Source organism: Giraffa tippelskirchi, chromosome 10 (assembly GCF_054371585.1).
Source record: "Giraffa tippelskirchi isolate mGirTip1 chromosome 10, T2T-mGirTip1v1.2.pri, whole genome shotgun sequence".
NCBI lineage: Eukaryota > Metazoa > Chordata > Mammalia > Artiodactyla > Giraffidae > Giraffa > Giraffa tippelskirchi.
Window position 1 is genome coordinate 72,270,699 of NC_137284.1, and position 21,184 is coordinate 72,291,882.

A 21,184-nucleotide genomic window follows, 5' to 3' on the forward strand; every position below is an offset into this window, starting at 1 on the left:
AACTATTTGTGACACATGAAAATAAATTTAAACCATCAAAGAAATATTGATTTAAAATCAAAAAAGAAGTTTTAGAAGTTAGTGCATGCTCTTTGTAGAAACTTTTGGAAAACACAGAAAATTGTGAAGCTGAAAGATTGTGTATCTACTACCTGAAGTTACCTACTCAGAAATCATCAACATTAATAATTTGGCATATTATGTTACATCTTTCTACATTTAATAAATATAAAAATAAATAACAAAGGACACACTTGTTGCACACTCTACATAGACATTTTATAAAACTGTACTTTGGTGACCTACCATGTCCTGGGTGTAGGTTCTAGAATTGGCAGAGTTCATGATCAGGTCTAGTCAAAGTTGCCATTGAATATCTTTAAATCATGAGCACCTGTTTAATCTAAAAATCCAATATAAATAATTATCTAACTTGGATCTTTCTGTATTTGGGGCATGACCTCCCTGTCATGCTCTCCCTGGTTGCAAGGAGATAGTGGTTTGGCAATGGGACACAGAGAAGAGGTGGTCTCATTTTGTCATAGTTGAATTGGAGGAATTAAACTTTAATAGAATATGGCTCCAGGTTATGAGTGTTTAATTTACTCAATGGCTCTGTTTCCCCTAAGGACTGTAACTTGCACTATCAGCTTGTATCCTGGGTTGATATAAAAGTATTTAACAATCTGAAAACTTCTAACCAGAAGTTCCCTGTGTGCCCGTGTTTCTGGGGCTGGGGCAGGGAAATGATGGTCGGGCAGCTTGAGGGGTGGTGGAGAAGTTACCCCTTGGCAGCAGGTGTGAAGGGATTTCAGTCCTGTATGTAATACGAGTGTGGCTGAAATGGCAGATGGAATGTTGTTAGCCTGAGAATGGCCAGTAGCACCTCAGATTCTTTTCTCAAGCGACAAACATAATTAGACGCATAGACCCCAGATTTGAACTCTGGGTCTAGCACTCATGACCTGGGTGACTGTTATCCAGTTATTTAATTAAACCTCTCGATGCCTCAGTTCCCTCATTGGTAAAATGAGGATAATGAAAATTCCTATCATACAGAGTTTTTGATCAAATGGTATGAATTTGTGAAGTGTGAAGAACAGAGCTAGACACAAAGTACTCTTTGTACGTTTAAGTAAATTCCCCCCACCCCTGCCTCGTCATACAGACTCCAAACCAGACTTTACACTTCCTTAAATTAGACTTAATCTTTCCTTGATTCAACTCACAAACCGGCAGCCCCTACATCCTTAGATGTTGTAACAATTATATAAACATTGCCGGTCATAAACTTCCTTTTTTTTTTTTTTTCTCTCGGCCATGCCTTACAGCTTGTGGAATCTCAGTTCTCCGACCAAGTATTCAACCCAGGCCGTGACAGTGAAAGCCCAGAATCCTAACCACTAGGCCACCAGGGAACTCCTCTGCCAGTCATGAGTTTTACAGTAACTCAGAAATTATTACTGCGGTAAATGGAGAACATTTTGGATTTACCACAGTTCTCCAGAGGTAGTTTCAACAGCTAATGAGTAGTTATGAAGTCGAACGAACAAAATTGAGATTAAAAGTTGGCCTATGTCTGAAATATGGAAATATAATTTGAATTTCATGTTGTTCCATTAAATTTTGTCTAAGAATTTTTGAGTATTTTAAATAAATCAGCTTTGAGGTAGCAGGACCACCAGAATGAACACATTTCTTGATTAAAAAAATAATAGGTTCTGTTGGTTATCTCATTAGTGAACATGGTGTGGGAAATGTCACAGCCACTACTTAATTACTTTTCTGAAAGTATACATCCCCCCACCTTTGGAGACGTAGGAATTACATTTTCTATGATCTGTGTTGGAAAATGTATTTATTGCAGGGTTTTTGTTATTGCTTAATTTTCACTGAACTCAGTTTGAATTAGCAAAACATATGATATTTTCGCTATTAAGACAAGTTAGTGTTTGTATTCGTTTCCTGTTGCTGCTCTAATAAGTAATCACACTTGTAGTAGCTTAAAGCAACACAGATTTACTGTCTTAAACTTCTGGAGGTCAGAAGCTTAAAGTGGAGACTGTTTCTGGAAGCTCTAGGAGAGACCTGTTTCCTTGTCTTTTCTACCATCTAGAGGCTGCCTGCGCGCCTTGGCTCGATTCTGAATTGACATTTTTCCATCTTCAAAGCTAGCAGCATGGCATCTTCTGACTCTACTTGCTAATGCCTCTGTTGTCACATTGACTTTGAGCTCTATCTCTTGGCTCTATGTCGGATTTTTGTCCTTCCTGCTTCCCTCTTTCAAGGACCCTTGTGATTACATCACAGAGTTCACGCTCATGATCTCTTTGTCTCATGAGCTTTAACTCAGTCATATCTGCAGTGTCCCTATTATGATGTAAGGTAGCCTGTTCACAGGTTCTGAGGATTATGGTGTGGACAAGCTCAGAGTGCCATTAGTCAGCCTACCCTAATGTTCAATTTTTCTTAGGGCCTCTGATTTGGGTTGCTTACTACATTTTAAAAAGAAATCTCTTCCTCTTTGAACAAACAATACCAAGTGCTTCAGAGTGTCCAGATTATTTTATGGATCAACTGAGTAAACGTGCACAACTGTTACTTTCTCTTTCTTCTTTTCTTCCTTCCATTCCAGATCCTGGGTGTTTGGCTGACCTACAGATACAGGAACCAGAAAGACCCTCGCGCTAATCCTAGTGCATTCCTTTGATGAGAAAGCAAGGAACATCTTTCATATGCTGATCTTGTACATTTCCTCTAAGTTAAGCTAATTTGCCTGTTTAAGGAAACAGTACCTGAAAAATTACATTATTGACAGTGGAATTATATATTTTTATGTTTCTCTAAATGTTTTTCTTTTTCCATTGCTGAAACTAATCTGAAACTTGTGGTCTCCTCTGAACCTCAGTGGTACCTGTAATCTACTGTTTTTCACAGTGTCTGGCACTGTCTACTGTGGCCTTTCTTAGCATTTTTACCTGCAGAAAAACTTTGTAAGGCACTATTGTGTTGATCATATTGTGACTCTAAATGTACATCTCACTGGAATAATTGTTATGTGGCACTGTGCTGTATAGATAGTTCTCACTGGAAAAAAAGAGTTGAAGTTTATTAAAACCAGAAAGTATGAGATTATTATAAATTCAACAAGGGAAATCTAAACTCCCCAGTTTTTTGTCCTTTTAGGAAAGAAGTGATGTGGTGAATATTGTTAGTATAAAAGTGATAATTTAGTTCTAGTAGTCTTTCTGATCACACTCATGTAGTCTAGAAATAGTCGTGAATTTAGGAAAGTATGGTTTAGGTTTTGCTTTTTACAGATAAGTGCAAAGGAGAAATGATTTCCTGAATGTCCTAACATGTAACATTTACCTTTGGCCTTCAAAATGAAATGAGTTTGAGAAATTCAGAAAGTATATCTATATATACATAATCTTGGTATTCTTTTATAATAATTTGAAGTCCAAAAGATTACCTTTTTAAACAAGTTACTATTAATGCATTGGCCCACGTAGCAAAACGATATTTGATTATCTTACGAATTCTACATACCCTTCTCATGAAATTTCTCAGTATTGTCACAGCAGCTTGTCAAATCCAAGCATATTTGAATGTGATCTCCCATAATTTGAAATTTAAATAGTATTGTGGTTCTGTATATTATGTTAAAAAATTAAAGTATGGAAACCTTTCTTCGTCTTTGGATTTTTGAATTAAAAGAAAGTAATGGAAGGGTTGATAAATGAATTAAGTGAAGTGGAATTCTCTTTTTTGCTTTGGGTTTGCTCTGACTGATGCAGAACTGAGTCGCCATTTCAGTCTGAAATCCAAGCATGGAATTAACTCCCAGCACTATGTAGTCATGCCAAAATCTTTTCTTGAAATGTTTCAGTGTCTAATATTTTCTCCACGTGAAAATTTTTTTTTAAAAGAGAAGTTGCTTATCTTGGTGGGGGGAAATATAGAAGTTCTTTCTTGTCATTAAAAATTACTAATTTCCTGTCATATTTTATGTAGTATATGATATTTCATTAGTAATTGTTTTGATGCTTATAGACCAAGAAAGAGGAGAAATGGCTGGCCTATAGAATTTTAGAGCATTTTGTTAGTGGGTACTTACATGCCTCTGACAGACTGGCTCATCTTTTAAGAAAACTAACTTCTCTCGGTGCAATTCCCATGCTACTGTAGACAAGAAAAACCATTTTCCCTCTATTCTCCTGAGTTCTTGACTGAGAACCCACTTAACAAATGACAGATAACAAGAGAAACAACAGAAGTTTATTAACATGTATACCTCATGTACATATAGGAAATATCCAGAAAAACAGATTAACTCTTTGAGATGGTTCAAGCCATTGTCTTAATACCATCTTTAGCTAAGGGCAAAAGAAAGGTTTGTGTGTGGGGGGTGGGGGTGGGGGGTGGGGGGTGGTCGGGGGGGGGTGGTCAGGAAGCCAGTTATGGAAAGTTACCAGGAAAGGCACAGTAAACAAGGATGAGGTTTGTTAGCAGTTTTGAGCCAGTGCCATTGATATGAGTTTTTGATGATTTGGAATCATGCTTCTCTTCCTGGTACAGAGAAGGAGACGTATTTACAAATGGAGATTTAAATATAAGTTTACCTTACAGAAGGGTAAGTTTCTACTCTTTTTTTTAGAGCTTCTCCTGTTTGTTGTTTCTCCAAAATAATTGTTGCAAGAAAGGGGACCCCTTCCAGGTCTCGAGAGTTGGGTGGTTGTCTAACACTCAGAAGTGAATTGTCCGAGGAGACACACATGCAGACAAAGCAAGAGACTTTACTGAGAAGGGTCACCTGGGTGGAGAGCAGCAGGGTAAGGGAACCCAAGAGGACTCTTCTGCCATGTGGCTCACTGTCTTGGGTTTTGTGGTGATGCGATTAGTTTCTGGGTTGCCTCTGGCCGATCTTTCTGACTCAGGGTCCTTCCCAGTGGCTCACACATCACTCAGTCAAGATGGATTCCAGTGAGGAGGATTCTGGGAGGACATATGGACTCGCATCTCCTGTCGCCTTCCAACCTTTCAACCTGAATTCTTCCGGTTGGTGGTGACCTGTTAGTTCCATGTTCCCTACCAGGATCTCCTGTTATAAAATAACTCATGCAGATGGTTTCTGTGATTACCTGACCAGGGTGGGCAGTTTCAGTTGGTGATTCCCCTCACATAATCAGCTCACAATAATCTTTATGCCAAAGAGGCACTTTCTGGGGTGACATGTTCTGTTCTCCTTCAATGTCATACAGGGCTCAGGGCAACCCTAAAAATGTTTCCACTTGTACCATGAGATTGTGCCACATGAAGGAAGTGAGATTTTTGGACTCTGTCTTCCTTTAAAACATTTTGTATTTTCCCCATTTGCTTTGTTGCATTTTGAAGTTTCCATGAGGTTCTGGAATCTCCTAATAGAATACTTTTTCTTGGTACAAATGATTCTATGTGGAAAGAGGCTGTTCCAGAGAAAACAAACCCATAGCTTTGGTTTGTGCTCTAATTGCAACAGCATTATTTAGGTCAACTCAGTTACAACCGGGGATTGAGAAGCATGAATCTTTAGGGCTACTAACCTCTGAGTCCCAAATGGCTGTTGGTGAACCTGCTGAGGTCTGGCTGATCCCAGGATGACGGGAGGGCCGCTGCCTATGTGCACAGAAATTTTGCCACAAAAACATTTTGTGAATTCAGAGGAGGGTGCATGTCAAATCAGGGTCTGTCTTGAGCAACAACAAATGGCTGTATGGCAGACTAAAGACTCTAGAGCTTCTTTCTTCTAAACCTAGCGTTTATTAAAAAAGACAAAAACTTGGCTTTAAAAAATTCTCTCATTCTCCGTATATGTATTTCATTTAGAGAAATGTTTTGGAAAAACGTAATGCTACTACAAATGGAAAATTTTGAAGCTGTACATTCTAGAAATCTCAACTCATATAGCTTAAATTCCTCTCAGCTCCTGTGTCATCTGAGCCACCGTGATTTTGGTGTGAAAACCAGTTATACGTGTTCAACCTCAGTAATACGTTGCTGAATGGAACCTTTCAGAGGAAAAAGAAACCAGAAGAGCGGCTTGTAGTTCTTCATTTCCTTCAGCCAGAAACAACCTCACACAGTTTTTCTAAATATTTGTTTAGCCCTGTTTAAGTTTATTCATCCTTTTGAAAATGCACTGTGTAAATATATGAAACTGTTTCACTGTTTACCTGGTAATGAGAAAGTTAGAATCATGTTTCTACATAGTATTTTCGAGGGGAAAAGCACTTTCAGACATCATGGTTATGCAGATAGGAGCATTCACATGTCAGTTGTTTCACTGGAAATGACAGTAAGGTGAAAGACCAAGTTGTCCAGGTTTCTGGATAAGAGAAGGGGTTTGTCTAAAGCTGTTGTGCCCTTGGTATGTTTGAGGCTAGCAGTTGATTTTTACACTGGGCTCTCTATGCCAGGTGCAATTAATTACAAGGTGGGTTTTCAGAGGGTGTTTTCTAGGTAATTTTAAAGGGGCAGCGCTCTTTGCCCCACACTTCCACCTGACCCCAGAAGGAGAGGGAGAAAGAGAAAAGAGACCAGAAAGAGCTTTTCGTGTTGAAATGTTTCTGGAATGTCACTATCACAATTGTAGTCGATGACAGTTGTAGTCATGAAATGACTCGAGACGGTGGGAAAGGGGAAAAGCAGACCCCCTTCCCCATCCAGCAGACCCCCTTCTCCCCTCCCTCCCCTCTCCTCCCCACTCCTTTCTCCTCCTCCCCTCTCACTTCTCTCCCCTCCCCTCAGGAAACTCAGCTTTTGGAGTTCTTTTGCGGAGAAGGGCTCCAGGAGTTGCCTGTGAGTTAAAATATATGTCGAAGAATGGACTTTGCCACCACTTGGAGGGTGAAACCACTCTGCTTACTTCGGGGATCTTGCTTTTGACAGGTCGGTGAGGTCACAACTTGACAAGTGGCCTTTTAGTAAGTCGAGCTGACTTCATCTGGACTTTGAAGTCTGCTTGTTGGTGGGGCCCTGGAAAGTTCCGTTCTTGCCTTTGAGCTCTCTTTCTTCTCCCCCTCAGCTTCTGTTCTCACCAGGGATTACTAACTATGGGACCTCGGTAGCTACCTAGGATTACTGAAGGCATCAGACAAGCAGAAAACCAGAGGAGAGTTAGCTGGTCCTAGATGGTCCTTTGAAGAAGACCACAGTTCTAAAACAGGTGTAGTCAGGTATGTTGATTGTCTACAAAAATGACTTTTACAGATGCTTTTTGTTACTAATTTTTTTCCAGAATTTGTCCCTGCTCCCTCCCCTGCAAGCTGTGGGGCCTCAGATAAAACTGATTAAAAAAAATTGAAGGTGGTAAAATATACATAGCATAAAATCTATCATTTTAACCCTCAAGTATGTAGTTCGGTGTTATTAAGTACATTCACATTGTTACACAACCGTCACCACCACTCATTTCTAGAATTTTTTAATCCTCCCAAACTGAAACTCTGTCAAATAATAACCCCTCGTTCCTCCCTGCCTTCTGCAGCTGGCAGCCACCATTCTACTTTGACTCTATGGATTTGACTAATACACATGCCTCATATTGAAATAGGGCAGAATTTGTGGCTGGTTTATTTCACTTAGCATAATGTCCTCCATATTCATCTCTGTTATAGCCTATGTCAGAATTTCCTTCCTTTAAAGGCTACATAATACTCCATTCTATATGTATATCACATATTTTGTTTACCCATTTATTCATCAATGGATATTTGGTTTGCTTCCACCTCCAAGGTGTTGTGAACAATGGTGCTATGAATGTGAGTGTACACATATCTTTTGGGTACCTACTCAGAAGTGGACTTATCAGATGTATGATAATTCTGTATTTTTTGAGGAATGGCCATATGTTTTTCCATAGTAGCTGTACCATTTTATATCCCGACTAGGTTACCAACAGTTTTATTCTGCTGTTTGAAATAAGACTCTAGTCTTAAAGCATTCTTCCGTTTCTCCCTCAAGGTAGGCTTTCACGTAAGTTTGTTTAAACACAAAGGAAAAATTGTGAGATGACAGTAAAGGATTTGGTAGAAAGAGCAGGCACTGTTAACATTTCCATGAGCTAAAACAACAGTTTTTATTTTTGCAACTTCTCTTTCTAACCTGTATACAGATGCATTTCCTGTACTTGCAGTTATAGCATAGAAACTCTTAAATTCTTTTTCACTTGTCTTTTTTGTTTCTCAATGATGTTTATAACTTATGGATGACAATATAGTGCATTTTGTGTTAGTAAACTAAGTAATCATTAGATTTGGAGGTGGTGTTTAAATAATGTTGCCACAGGCATCTTCACAGAACAATTTCTCTTGAATGATTTCATTGGGACAAATTCTTGGAAGTAGAGGAAACTGGGCCAAAGTTGATCAATTTTTTTAAATGACTATTGCTCTGTCACTTTTCTATGGGAGACTTATTTTCCTTGCAACCTTAACATTAGACTTCTTAGAGATGTATTTATATTTTATGAATTATATGGGTTGCTAAAATAACATTCAATAAATTTTAAGGGCTTAATCATATTTCACATCAGCCCAACTGAAAAAAAAATACACTTTTATTGTACAATAAGGGAAACCTGAATAGCTTAGAAGTTGTTATTCAAAATGTTTGTTTATTCAAGTAGAAATTCTTTTTTTTCCTCCAGCTAACCTTCAGAGACATTTCTAAATGGAACATTTTACCTTTTTAAGCACAGTAGGTTACCTACTTACCAGAAGGGTACCCAGTCCCTCTGGTGACAGTTTTGTTAAGGATTTAAATCATCAGCGTAGGCTTAGAACAGATTAGTGCGGAGCTCTTTGACAGTACTGTGTGAGAGAAAGTATTTTAGAAAGTATTAACTGGGAATGTTACTAATGCCAAAGGACCTACTCAGAAAGGCTCTATCCAAACAAAAAAAAGTAATTAAGACAGGCAATAGATAACCAATATATAAAGCATGGCACAGACCACCACAACCATTTGGGGGCTAAGGAAGGCGGTGGAGGTTGGATGATAAAGGAATTTTGTATAATAATGAATGTGAGATTAAATATGTATTGAAGTCATTAATGGGCTTTCCAGGTGGCTCAGTGGTAAAGAATATGCCTGCCAATGCAGGGCATGCGGGTTTGATCCCTGGATCCCTGGGTCAGGAAGATCCCCAGGAGAAGGAAATGGCAACCGACTCCAGCGTTCTTGCCTGGGAAATCCCATGGACAGAGGAGCCTGGCAGGCTGCAGTCCATGGGATCGCAAAGAGTTGAATATAACTGAGCACGCATGCACTTACTAAGTACATTAGTGATACTTAGCATTAATTAGTAAGTACATAGTAATACACATTGCTAATTTTTGTGTTTTCGTTGTGTTCATTGGAAAACGCCCTAATGCTGGGAAAGATTGAGGACAAAAGGAGAAGGGGGCGACTGGATGAGATGGTTGGATGGCATCACTGACTCAATGGACATGAGTTTGAGCAAGCTCTGGGAGATGGTGAAGGACAGGGAAGCCTGGCATGCTGTAGTTCATGGAGTTTGCAAAGAGTCGGACACGACTGAGTGACTGAACAACACAACAACAGTTTTTGTCAGGCAGAATACAGAGTTAAAAATAGGTAAAGCTGCTCTCCTATTTCTGATGCCACCTTCCCCCTTAACCGTCCAAAGAGAGATAGTGACCTCTGATCTTTACCCCCTAGAGGTGATGTCACTTCCCTTTGCTTTTACTGAATTTATTTCAGGCCAATACTCTAAAATCTTAAGAAACCAAATAAAGTATGAGGCTGAATTCTCAGGATGTGGTTGGAATGTGTTCAAGGATACAGATGTTCTCTGAAGGACCTTTTCACAAAATTAGCCTTCTGAAGGAGAAAGCTACCTGTCAGAGGCTTTCTCTGAGAGCAAAGTCCAACTAAAAATGAATTGCTAAATTCAAGTGTGACCATAGGAGTTTCTGGCCAGAGTGAGGCAAGGTGGTCTTCAATTAGTGGTAATGCTCAGTTGCTGACTCATGTCCGACTCTTTACGACTCATTGACGGTAGCCTACCAGGCTCCTCTGTCCATGGGTTTCTCCAGGCAAGAATACTGGAGGGGTTGCCATTTCCTTCTCCAGGGGATCTTTCAGCCCCAGGGATTGAACTCACATCTCTTGTGTCTCCTGCATTGCAGGCCGGCTCTTTACCACTGAGCCACCAGAGAATGTCTTCGATTAGATACTGATTCGCTTGGGATGCCTTTCTAGATATTCTGTCACCCTAGAGCATATTGTTTGATACTTCTGTTGTTCAAGCTCATGTCTACTTTTAGTCACCCAGTGAGAAACTATAGTGAGATGAGATGATAATTTTGTCTTTGGGCTTTGTTGCTTGAACTAGGTTTGTCTTGTCCCCTTTTTGAACATTTTGTGTTTAAAAGTCCTATTTGGTGAGTAAACCAAATAGCTTTTTGTGAAAGACCAGGTTGGGAAAAAAATGAACAGCTTGAACACCCCCTAAAAGGATTTATTTTTTTTTAAAAATCATGGCTCACTATGGAAGCATATGATATTATTTTCATACAGGTATATGTAAAACCAATTAAAAAAAAAGCTGTTGTAACATGAAACCATCATCTAATCAGTAGGTTCACCAGTGCTCCAGCCTTCTCCACAGTTTTCCAAAACCTCCTCTGGTTCCGAGTCTCAAGGCCCAACACAAAGGGAGGATCTTGCAGATTTTGTGTTTTCTCTACAGTTCAGTCTTCAGCAACTTGAGAGCTTTCTTCATGTTGTCAAGCACTAATAGAGGAAAAAGTTACAAGAGTCAACACTTCATCAGAATTATATTAATAGTTATAGTTTATCCCCAGACTCTAGTATTCTATTTCTTGTTTAATAGGTACTGTTTTATCATAGAGTGAATAGTTGTAATCTTGTAAATTTTTTCTAAAAGTACATGAAATGGCTTTCATTATAATCCAGATCTCTTCCAATGTTTATTAAATTCCTTTTCTACAAGGCATGGTGATATTACCTGTTCAGAATACCTGCCTTTAAGGAGCCCAAAGTCCTATTAAGCTTTATACTATTATCTCAAGAATGTTCAATACACTTGGGATGTGCATCCCCTGGTTCTCTCAGCATCCATTGGAGGCATTGCTAATGGACCGGCACATTCTTTCCTGCTGCTAGACACAACCTCACCATCCTTCCCAATATAACGTTCTAGGTCGATGTCACCCAGTATAAATTTCTGTGATGATGAAAAATATTCAGTGCTTGTTCATTAAGTACTTTAAATGTGGTCACTGTGTCTGTAGATCAGAATTTTTTTTTAAATTTTTTAACTGTAGGATAATTGCTTTATAATGTTGTGTTGGTTTCTGCCATACAACAGGGTGAATCAGCCATAAGTATACATGTGTCCCCTCCCTCTTGAGCCTTCCTATCCCCTCCCACCCCAGCCCACCCCTCTCGGTTATCACAGAACATCGAGTTGAGCTCCCTGTGTTATGAAGCCACTTCCCAATAGCTGTCTGTTTTACACATGGTAATGTTTATGTTTCCATGCTACTCTCTCAATTCATCCCGTCCTCTCCTTCCCCCACTGTGTCCACAAGTCTGTTCTCTGTGACTGAGTTCTCTATTCCTGCCCTGCAAATAGGTTCATCAGTACCATTTTTCTAGATTCCATATATTTGTGTTAATATGCTATATTTGTTTTTCTCTTTCTGACTGACTTTACTGTGTATAACACTACTTTGCCAACAAAGGTCAGTCTAGTCAAGGCTATGGTTTTTCCAGTGATCATGTATGGATGTGAGAGTTGGACTATAGAGAAAGCTGAGCACCGAAGAATTGATGCTTTTGAACTGTGGTGTTGGAGAAGACTCTTGAGAGTCCGTTGGACTGCAAGGAGATCCAACCAGTCCATCCTAAAGGAGATCAGTCCTGGGTGTTCATTGGAAGGACTGATGTTGAAGCTGAAACTTCAGTACTTCGGCCACCTGATGTGAAGAGCTGACTCATTGGAAAAGACCCTGATGCTGGGAAAGATTAAGGGCAGGAGGAGAAAGGGACGACAGAGGATGAGATGGCTAGATGGCATCACCGACTTGATGGACATGGGTTTGGGTGGACTCAGGGAGTTGGTGATGGACAGGGAGGCCTGGCGTGCTGTGGTTCATGGGGTCGCAAAGAGTTGGACACGACTGAGTGACTGAACTGAACTGAACAGGTTCATTCACCTCACTAGAACTGACTCTAATTCATCCCTTTTTTTATGGCTGAGTAATATACCATCATATATTTGTACCACAACTTCTTTATCCATTCATCTGTTGATGGGCATCTAGGTTGCATCCAGGTCCTAGCTATTGTAAATAGTACTACAATGAACATTGTGGTACATGTGTCTTTTTGAAATACAGTTTTCTCTTGGTGAATTTTGTTTAATTTTCATTAAAGTTACTATTAAACAGCTCCATGTGGCTAATGGCTGACAAATTGGGTGATGCCAGTCTATACAGTCTTTAGTCATTGAGCAAATTGATCCTCAGGACAAAACCCAGTTTTCTTCCCAGAAGGACTAATTACATGTCACGGCTAGGTACAGTCTCCCATTGAGGTTCTTCTGCCTTGAGTCTCAATTTTTTTTTTTTTCTTCCATTTTATGGCAACCCCAGGGGAATTGAGTATCTTGGCAACTATTTGGAACCATCTTTCCTACTGATCTTGAAAATTGAACTCAAATTCAGCTTTAATAAGCTGGACTAAATGATTTCACTTTTGTTATTTGTGAAAAAAATTAACAAAGCATGCAGATTATTACTATTACCCTGGTACTATTACTATTGTACTCAGTTTTGTGGTAGAAGGAGTTATTTGTGCCGAAGAGAAACTTGAAAAGCAGGTAATGTGGTCCTAGGATCCTCCTGGAGGGAAAGACACCTAATCTAAATAACTCTTCTTTGAGATTTTAAAAAATGAGATAAAAATGAATGTGATTTGATGGAGAACACAAGACTAGATATGGTCAGACTGTTTCTCTAGAGTCTCTGAGCACAGCTTTTTTCCCCTCCCAATGTAGACTCTCTGCCCATCACAACTGCAATTCTATGGATATTCCAAGGAGGTAACACTTACATAGAGCTGTGTCTGAAGGTTCATAAGCATAGAGACGATTTGAGTATCTTCCAGTGATGTCAGCTCTAACGGTCAGGGATGGGTCTATAAAGAAGAAGCCAAAAGGAGTGAAGTATTTTGTTTCAAAGGAACCTCTTTTGCAGAGGAAGCCTACGTGTTTATTTGGATCCCATGAAAGTCTATGTATTTATTCACATCCCATGAAAGAAACACTACATGCCCTGCTGGATGGGATTCTCCTCCATCCCGTCTGCAACCCAGCCGCTGCAGCTGGTACCCAGAGCCAAACTGGCAGCATTCAGTAGCCGGGCAGTGGTATTTGTGGAAAAGGTTGCAAGCTCTGCTGTTCTATCTATAGCAGCCTGAAAGCAGGGTAATATACATTGTTGAAGTGATGTTTTGTTTTTGGTGAAAGCAATGGCATTCTCTACTAAAGAATTATTTTAAACTTTTGAAATGATTATGTTATAATTGAAATATGTTACCAAGAGCAGCCTAGATAATTAGAAACTCACATCAAATGATAGCTTTCCAAACCAAAGTTGTTGTTTTTTTTTTTAATGAATAGAAGAATGCAAGCTCTTAAGAACAGCCAAGGTAAAATAACTGTGTATTGTCCTCTATGATTTTTTCTTTTTTAATTTATTGTTAACAAGCTGCATGTTAAAAATAGAGATTTGAGAGTCCCTTATGTATATATTACTCTAGGTTTAAGTCTTTTTATTTTTCATGTTTTACATTTAACTTGAAGTTATCAATTAATGAGGGAAAAAAGTTGTAAACAAGATACATCATAAAGGGAGATATTAAGATGTACAGAGGCCTAGCAGCCTTTCCTTAAGAGAGTGATTAAAGGAGCCTGTGGTCCATTGCCTGAGAATTAGCTGAAGAGGACACATGAAACCCAGCCTCATGCATACCACATCTGTCACTGGTACTTGATGGCCAATCCCTGTCATTTCAGAATGTTGGACTGCGACCAGCAGACATAAATTACAGGAAACTGACATGTGTTTCCTCAAGAAAGACTTAAGATCTTCTCTACTTCTGCCTGGTGTACACACAGGGTCTCACCTTCATAATCTATTAACGTAAGAAAAGCTTTTAAGTCTCCCAGCCATTGGCTCACATTCCCTGGCTGTCTAGGGGAGTCACCTGCAGAGCGTTCAAAGACTGCCACCTGCGTCCCACCCCGTGAGATTCTAATTTAACTGGTTTGAGATGTAGCCTGGGCAACTTGATTGTTCAGATCTTCCAGGTAATTCTAATACACAGGCCTCGTGGAGAACTACTGAGCTGGAAGAGCAAGCTGCCTGGGACCTGGTTCTTATGACCAGAGGAATTAGACAGGGCTTAAAATGCCCTTTGGTGGCTCAGACAGTAAAGAATCCGCCTGCAGTATGGGAGACTTGGGTTCCAGCCCTGGGTTGGGAAGATCCCCTGCAGAGGGGCATGGCAACCCACTCCAGTATTCTTGCCTGGAGAATTCCATGGACAGAGGAGCCTGGTGGGCTACACTCCATGGGGTCACAGAGAGTTGGACATGACTGAGGGACTCAGCACAGCACAGCACAGCACAACAGACTGCCCTTAAGAGGAGCACTGAAGAGAATTCCTGCACAGCGTGTGGCTGGAGAACCTATAAAGGCCCTTTCAGTGTAAGGATTCTAAATCTTCTAAATCCCAACAAGACCAAATCTGTAAGATTAGCTCTGGTTCAACCTTGCTCCTTTCCTCCCTTAACTTTTTCTCTCTGTTTTGTAGGTTAGTGTGAACATGGATGAATTACACAGGTGAACTACTTGGTCAGAGTGAGGTGTGCTGTGTGATGAATTGAATTATGGATGGTCCATTTTTTTCAGTATCACTTTGATCATAGTGAAAGTGTTAGTTGCTCAGTTGTGTCTGACTCTTTGCAATCCCATGGACTGCAGCCCACCAGGCTCCTCTGTCCGTGAGATTCTCCAGTCAAGAATGCTGGAGTGGGTGGCCGTTTGCTTCTCCAGGGGATCTTTCTGACCCCGGGATCAAACCCAGGTCTCCCACGTTGCAGGCAGATTCTTGACCGTCTGAGCCACTTTGATCAAAGCCAAACTCAATTCATTTGTTCAGTCATTTAACAAATATTTACTATAAGCCTACCACAGGGTCATTCTGAAAATATGAGCAGAAAAAGATCTAGTCTCTACCGCTTGCAGGGTCAATAATTATTCAACAATCACCCAGTGAATGCAAAATTATAACTGAGGAAAGAGTGACCATTGAGAGGAACATGGTGCCTCAAGAACGCATCATGGGGCTTTGAGCAGGTCTGTGAGTGACAGTGATTACCCCGGCGACCTGGGGATACTGAGGCAGGGCGGGGGCAGGCAGGAAGCAGCACATGTAAAGTACCAGTGGCAGGAAGGAGCATGGCTCCTTTGATTTTTTTTTTCCTTTCAGCCCATATTCATAACACACCTAAAAATAATGATCAAAAGCATCATAAAGAAAAATCCAGCATGCAAAAGGATGCCTGATTAAATGTTTACAGGCATGATATAATTTGGGGAAATACATTTAAACAATGAACAGGGTACTTCCACCTCAGGTGTTCTTGTGGCAGAAAATGAGAAGTTCAAATTAGCAGATGAAAAAATGTCATGTGTGAAAATAGGTAGGAGCTTGCATTTTCCAATGAAAATATTTTGTGAAACTGAAAGTTAACAGCTGGCCTCCCACCCCAGCTTTGTCATTTCCTTGGCTGTGGTGAAACAACGGGTGAGGGTGTGCAGGACAGAGGAAAAGACGTGGCAGTGTTTGTGTAGTGTTCAGAGTGTGTTTTATCTCATCGTCACTTTTACTTACCAACAAACAAAATCCTGGGCACGTACTGGCCATCAGGGGAGAGGTGTTTGTCAGTTGTTTCATACTAAAAAAAAAGCAACTTTCAGTTTGTTTATCCTTCAGTTATTTTCAAACTTGTTATAAAAACGTGTCCATTCCTGGACTAAGGACCTTAAAACACTATAAGGCACATCTCTAACACAGTTTATGATACAGATGTAGAAGCTAGTTACATGCATGAAATAATAAAGAAGCTAGAGCAGAATGTGATGCAGAACAGGAGGTAAAGAGCTGTTGTCTGTGATGAATCAGGAGCCCCAGAAGTCAATAAGGGAGAATTTGGGAGGCATATGGTGCTCAGGGAAGGCATCTTGGATAAGGTGGGAAGAAATAGATCAATGAAAAAAAAAAAAGGAAGTCCTTTTTGGAGAAACTACAAAACAAACAGGATTGTCTTGAGAATTCATCTATTATTTTTTAATTCAGAATTTATTAGCAGTATACTGCACTTCTCTTGAATTAATGCATGTCTGTTGGGAGATAGGGACTTCCCAGGGGGCACCAGTGCTGCCCATCTGCCAATGCAGGAGACACAGGTTCAGTCCTTGGGTCGCGAAGATCACTGGAGGAGGAAATGGCAACCCACCCCAGTATTCTTGCCTGGAGAATCCCATGGACAGAGGAGCCTGGTGGGCTACAGCCCATGGAGTCTCAAAGAGTCAGACACGGCTGAAGTGACTTAGCACACACTGGGAGACAGAGAAGGAGAAGGCATATTGGGGATCCAATGGGTGAAATGTTATGATGAAGGATAAGCAGGCACATCGAGGGCCCAGAGTAGGACATTTAACCCTGTCTGCAGGCTCCATAGAACTTTCTGAGGTGGGTGAAGAGAAATCTTTAGAAAATGAATAGGAGTCAGTTACATAGAAAAGGAGGTCATTCTGGGCAGAGGAGGGGGGACGATGATACAAAGGCAGATGAAAGACCCAGAAGTTTCTATAATCAAGTATTTGGATGAGACTAAAGGGTAGGGATGGCTTTTGGATGGCTCGGTGGTAAAGAATCCACCTGCAATGCAGGAGACGCAGGCTTGATCCCTGGGTCAGGAAGATCCCCTGAAGAAGGAAATGGCAACCCACTCCAGTACTCTTGCCTGGAGAATTCCGTGGACAGAGGAGCTTGGTGGGCTACAGTCTGTGGGGTCGTAAAAAGATGGACTGAGTGACTGAGCACACACGCAAAGGGTAGGGATGCTGAGGCTGTCGTGAGAGATGACACTAGAAAGCTACTTCAGGGGTGGCTCGTGAATGGCCTTGCACACCTCCCCACAGTGTTTAGATTTGCCCGTAAATAGAGAAGAACCACTGGAGGGATGTTAGAAGAGCCGTGATCCCAATTCAGTTTTTAGAGTAATTACCCCGACAATCGTGTGGGATCAGACAGGATTTACTTTGCAGTCAGAGAGCCACTTAGTGTAAGCTAGTAAAGTGAAAAACTCTTACACTAAAACAGCGGTCTTGGATTTACAGGGAATGACCAATAGTAAGACTGTTTCCAAGTCAGAACCACAGGCCTTCATGACTGCCAGAGGTGAGGTGGAGAGTCAAGTCTAGAATAACACCCTAATGGAATAGGGAATGGAGAAAAAAGAGCATTTTGAAAAACCTGTTATGTTGATAAATTCAGTGTTGAACACATCAAGTTAAAGCTGATTGCAAGATTTCTGAAATTTGGTTGTGGATGCAGATTGGAAGCTGTTGTGTATTCGAGGAAGACAGGGGAATTACCAGTGAGCAGGTCTGGATGAAATTGTCCATAGAGAATATAAAATATGAAAAGAGAAGTAGGTCGAGTAGAGATCAGGAAGTCACTTATATGAAGGGATAAATGGAGGAAGGAGCCTATGGAAGGAGGTGAAGAAGAACGGCTGGTGTGGATGCTCCTTGAAGAAGCTCACCTGTCAACCCAGAAAGAGGAGAGAGAGAGAGAGAGAGGGAAGCCCCAGGGGACACAGGGTTAGGGAAAGAGTTTTCCGAGTTGTTTAGTGATCGCTTGCCTTTGAAACAGAAATGGATCCTGTTTCTACACCGAGTAGAACTTATAAAAACAGAAAGCTTTACCATGAAGAGAGGTGGTGATGGCCAATTAGCATGGGGAAGCATTGGCTCACAGCATTCATGAAGTGATTAGATTTGGGCACCCAGAGAGCTGTCTCTTCCAGAGAGAGAGGGTACATGGAGTAAGAATGGGTGGAGGGCAGCCAGGACTGCAGGGGAAAGGGGCACAGCAAGGAATTGGTAAATGACAAAAACCTCCCATTTATTAACAGCAACAAAGAAATCCTGGACCATGGGAGAGTATTATCCAGACAGTTTAAAATTATTAGTCATTAAACAAAATCCCTGAGTTGGGAAGATTGCCTGGAGAAGGAAATGGCAACTACTCCAGTATTCTTGTCTGGGAAATTCCATGGACAGAGGAGCCTAGCAGGCTACAGTCCATGGGGTGGCAGAGTAACTGGGCACGGATGTGATCACATATATAGGCACATGTATAAACAAAAGTGTAGACATGCAAGATAGATACAAATAAAATCTTTTCTCTCTGTAGTCTATGAGATGTGATATTTGGAACAGATCCCCATTAAAGTAGTATGATTAAGACATATAGGAAAAAGGAACCATCCATTTCAAATACTGAGAGAAACGGCAGTGAGGATGAAGAGCTAACTTACAACTAGATTGAGGAGGACAAACTGCTCTGCCAATTTCTGGATTTCTCTATTTTCAGCAAATGCCTTCTTTAAAGCTATAATGCAAAGAAAAATAGTTAAGCATTCATCTCATCACCAGGTAAGACCATTGTTCTCTGTTACATTTTAAATTGAACTGTATTTTTAATACAATGTTGAACCCCACCCTTTCTGCAAATGATTAACGAAGAAATATCTAGACCATTGAACAGCTTTGTTAATACTGCTCAGTCAGTCAATCATTCATCTCTTAATTTTTTTTTAACCCGTGTTTACTGAGTGGTTACTATGTGGCAAGACTGTTTCATGTACTGGGAATAGAGCAGTGAGAAAATAATAAAATGTGCTTTCTTCATAGGACTCAAATGCTTGTGTAGGAGACAGATCATAAACAAGCAAGTAGTTTTAGGTGGAAATAAGCACTTTGAAGAAAAATAAAGCAAAGCAAGAGGTTTAAAAGCTATAGAGTGTTTAGGGTAGACTTCTTTGAGGAAATGACATTGAAGTAAGAGGCTGATGCATTCAAAGATATTAGGGATCCATCCTAGGGTAGCCAGGTAGGTGCCTGTCACAGATCTAGGCAAGATCTCATCTAGGTTTGGACCAGGGCAGTGGCTGCATTTGGGCAGCAGCTATGTAATATATGGGGCCCAGTGCCTGTCTCAGAGGTGAAGAATCCACCTGCAATGCAGGAGACTTGGGTTTGATCCCTGGGTTGGGAAGATCCCCCTGAAGAAGGAAATGGCAACTCACTCCAAAATTCTTGCCTGGGAAATCCCATGGACAAAGGAGCCTGGCAGGCTACAGTCCATGGGGTCACAAGAGTCGGACAGCAACTAAACCACCATCACCAGTGCCAAATGAAAATATAGAGCCCTTTGTTCAAAAATTACTATGACTTTTAAGATGGCAACAGCTGATCTTTACAACAAGCATAGGAGTCTTCTAAACACTGTGTCTTGTGTGATTGCACAGGTGGTGTGCGCAGGAGGCTGTTGCTGGCCTTTGGACATACTGTGAAGGTGAAGCACTGGTATTTGCTGATGTATTGAATGTGGCATAAAAGACAAAGCAAGAAGTCAGGGATGAATTCTAGAGCTGGTGTTTTCAAACTGTGAGCCAATGGGTAACAAAAAATGTGGAAATATTTGAAGTTACTTCAAAATATGTGTTTACTACATAAAATATTCTTTTTAATTCAACTGTGCTGGGTGCTAAGGGTATAAAGATGAGAGATCTGGACCCTCCCCCTAAAGCTATAAACCTAAAAGAAATTATATTTAGGAGTATAAATTACCTTGACTGTGTGGGCATTCATCCAAGTGGTGAATAATCATCAAGGGTTTATTGCTTCAAGAAACAAAGAGATATTGGATCATGTTCAATGAGTAGGATTTTGTGGGTCGCTAAAGATCGCTAGATGGCTCTCTTGAGAGCTGTGAGAGTTTCCTAAAGCTTGTCTTTACCTTGTCTTGGATTTGTATAAAGCTTCTTCATATGTCTGGGTCCAGATGAGTTGGTCCCCCCAACCTAGAACAAAAAAACCCAGTGTTATCTAAAACTTATGTTTTCAGACCCAGAGCTGTTGAAAAAACAGCTGTAAAACTGGGATCATTATATACTTGATACTAAAGAAGAGCAAAAACCTCTAGAGAAAACAGAAATAATGGTAAACTTTGATAAATGTAGAAAGAACATGTACAAAAATATGTTCACACAGATATCAGTTCTAAGAGTTAAATCTTTCCCAGTTAAGTTTAATTGGAGGCCAACGAGAATGTGGCTCCTACCTCTGGAGAGGGTCTGGGGCAGTTTGAATTGAGAGTCCTTCGTGTCCTTCTTAGCTCCTGGTTTGACTGTGGTGTCTTTGGCCAGAGTGTAGGAGAGGGCCACCAGCAGCAGGAACGCTGACACTGGAATCTTCTCCATGGCAAATCTGATATGGAAAACAGTCAATTAGCAAGAAGCCAGTAAAACAAAAAGAAATTAGCAATTTTTCAAAATCTTCAGATTGCAACACAACCATGGGACACAACAAGAATTGAGGCTTAGATGGGATTAAACACATGCAATTGGAGTGAAAAAATACCTTCCACAGAATTTTCCTAAGAATGCGTAGTATAAATGTCTATCTATCCACCTCTATATAGATATAGATCCATATAGAAAAAAAGTATACTGATGAAGATCGCCATAGAAATATACAATGTAGAAATAGATACAGATATATTTTAAGAAAATAAGGAGATAGATGTATATATTCTTATAGCTAAGGGAATTTGCTTTTAAATTTTATATTTTTCTAAAAAACTTCATATTAGAAGACACCTTAGGGGTTATATCCTCTTTTCCCACCTCCCCAGTGTCTCATTTTGTAGATGAAGAGTCTGAAATTCAGAGAAATGAAGACCAATGAGATGAGCATAGAACCAAGGCTTTTGGATCTTGCCATTTTGC

The 21,184-nt window shown here is 40.4% G+C and overlaps 2 protein-coding genes across 2 annotated transcripts in view; one reads left to right on the forward strand and one right to left on the reverse strand.

Annotated features, from left to right (window-relative positions):
• Nucleotides 1-3,691, forward strand: part of TSPAN13 (tetraspanin 13) — a 35,169-nt gene extending 31,478 nt beyond the window's left edge. The window contains exon 6 of the mRNA XM_081537663.1: nt 2,636-3,691. Within this exon, the coding sequence (XP_081393789.1) occupies nt 2,636-2,710 (75 nt within the window). The 3' untranslated portion in view covers nt 2,711-3,691. The remainder of the gene's footprint in view (nt 1-2,635) is intronic.
• A 6,951-nt stretch (nt 3,692-10,642) lies between these two features.
• On the reverse strand, nt 10,643-20,656 carry AGR2 (anterior gradient 2, protein disulphide isomerase family member). Its single transcript, XM_081537664.1, has 7 exons — nt 20,518-20,656; nt 20,194-20,257; nt 20,025-20,077; nt 18,710-18,783; nt 15,994-16,057; nt 13,147-13,230; nt 10,643-10,800 (listed from the first exon to the last, which is right to left on the reverse strand). The coding sequence occupies exons 1-7, from the start codon at nt 20,654-20,656 to the stop codon at nt 10,751-10,753; spliced, it is 528 nt and encodes a 175-aa protein (XP_081393790.1). The 3' UTR covers nt 10,643-10,750.
• Between the last annotated feature and the right edge of the window lie 528 nt (nt 20,657-21,184).

Bases quoted from the DNA above. Each gene is read 5' to 3' on its own strand.
- AGR2 (XM_081537664.1), bottom strand. From the start codon at position 20,656: ATGGAGAAGATTCCAGTGTCAGCGTTCCTGCTGCTGGTGGCCCTCTCC. The intron at 20,078-20,193 runs GTAAAGACAAGC...TGTTTCTTGAAG, and splicing joins TTATACAAATCCAAGACAAG to CAATAAACCCTTGATGATTA. The intron at 13,231-15,993 runs GTAAGTAAAAGT...TCTTCTTTATAG, and splicing joins GCCCAGGATTTTGTTTGTTG to ACCCATCCCTGACCGTTAGA.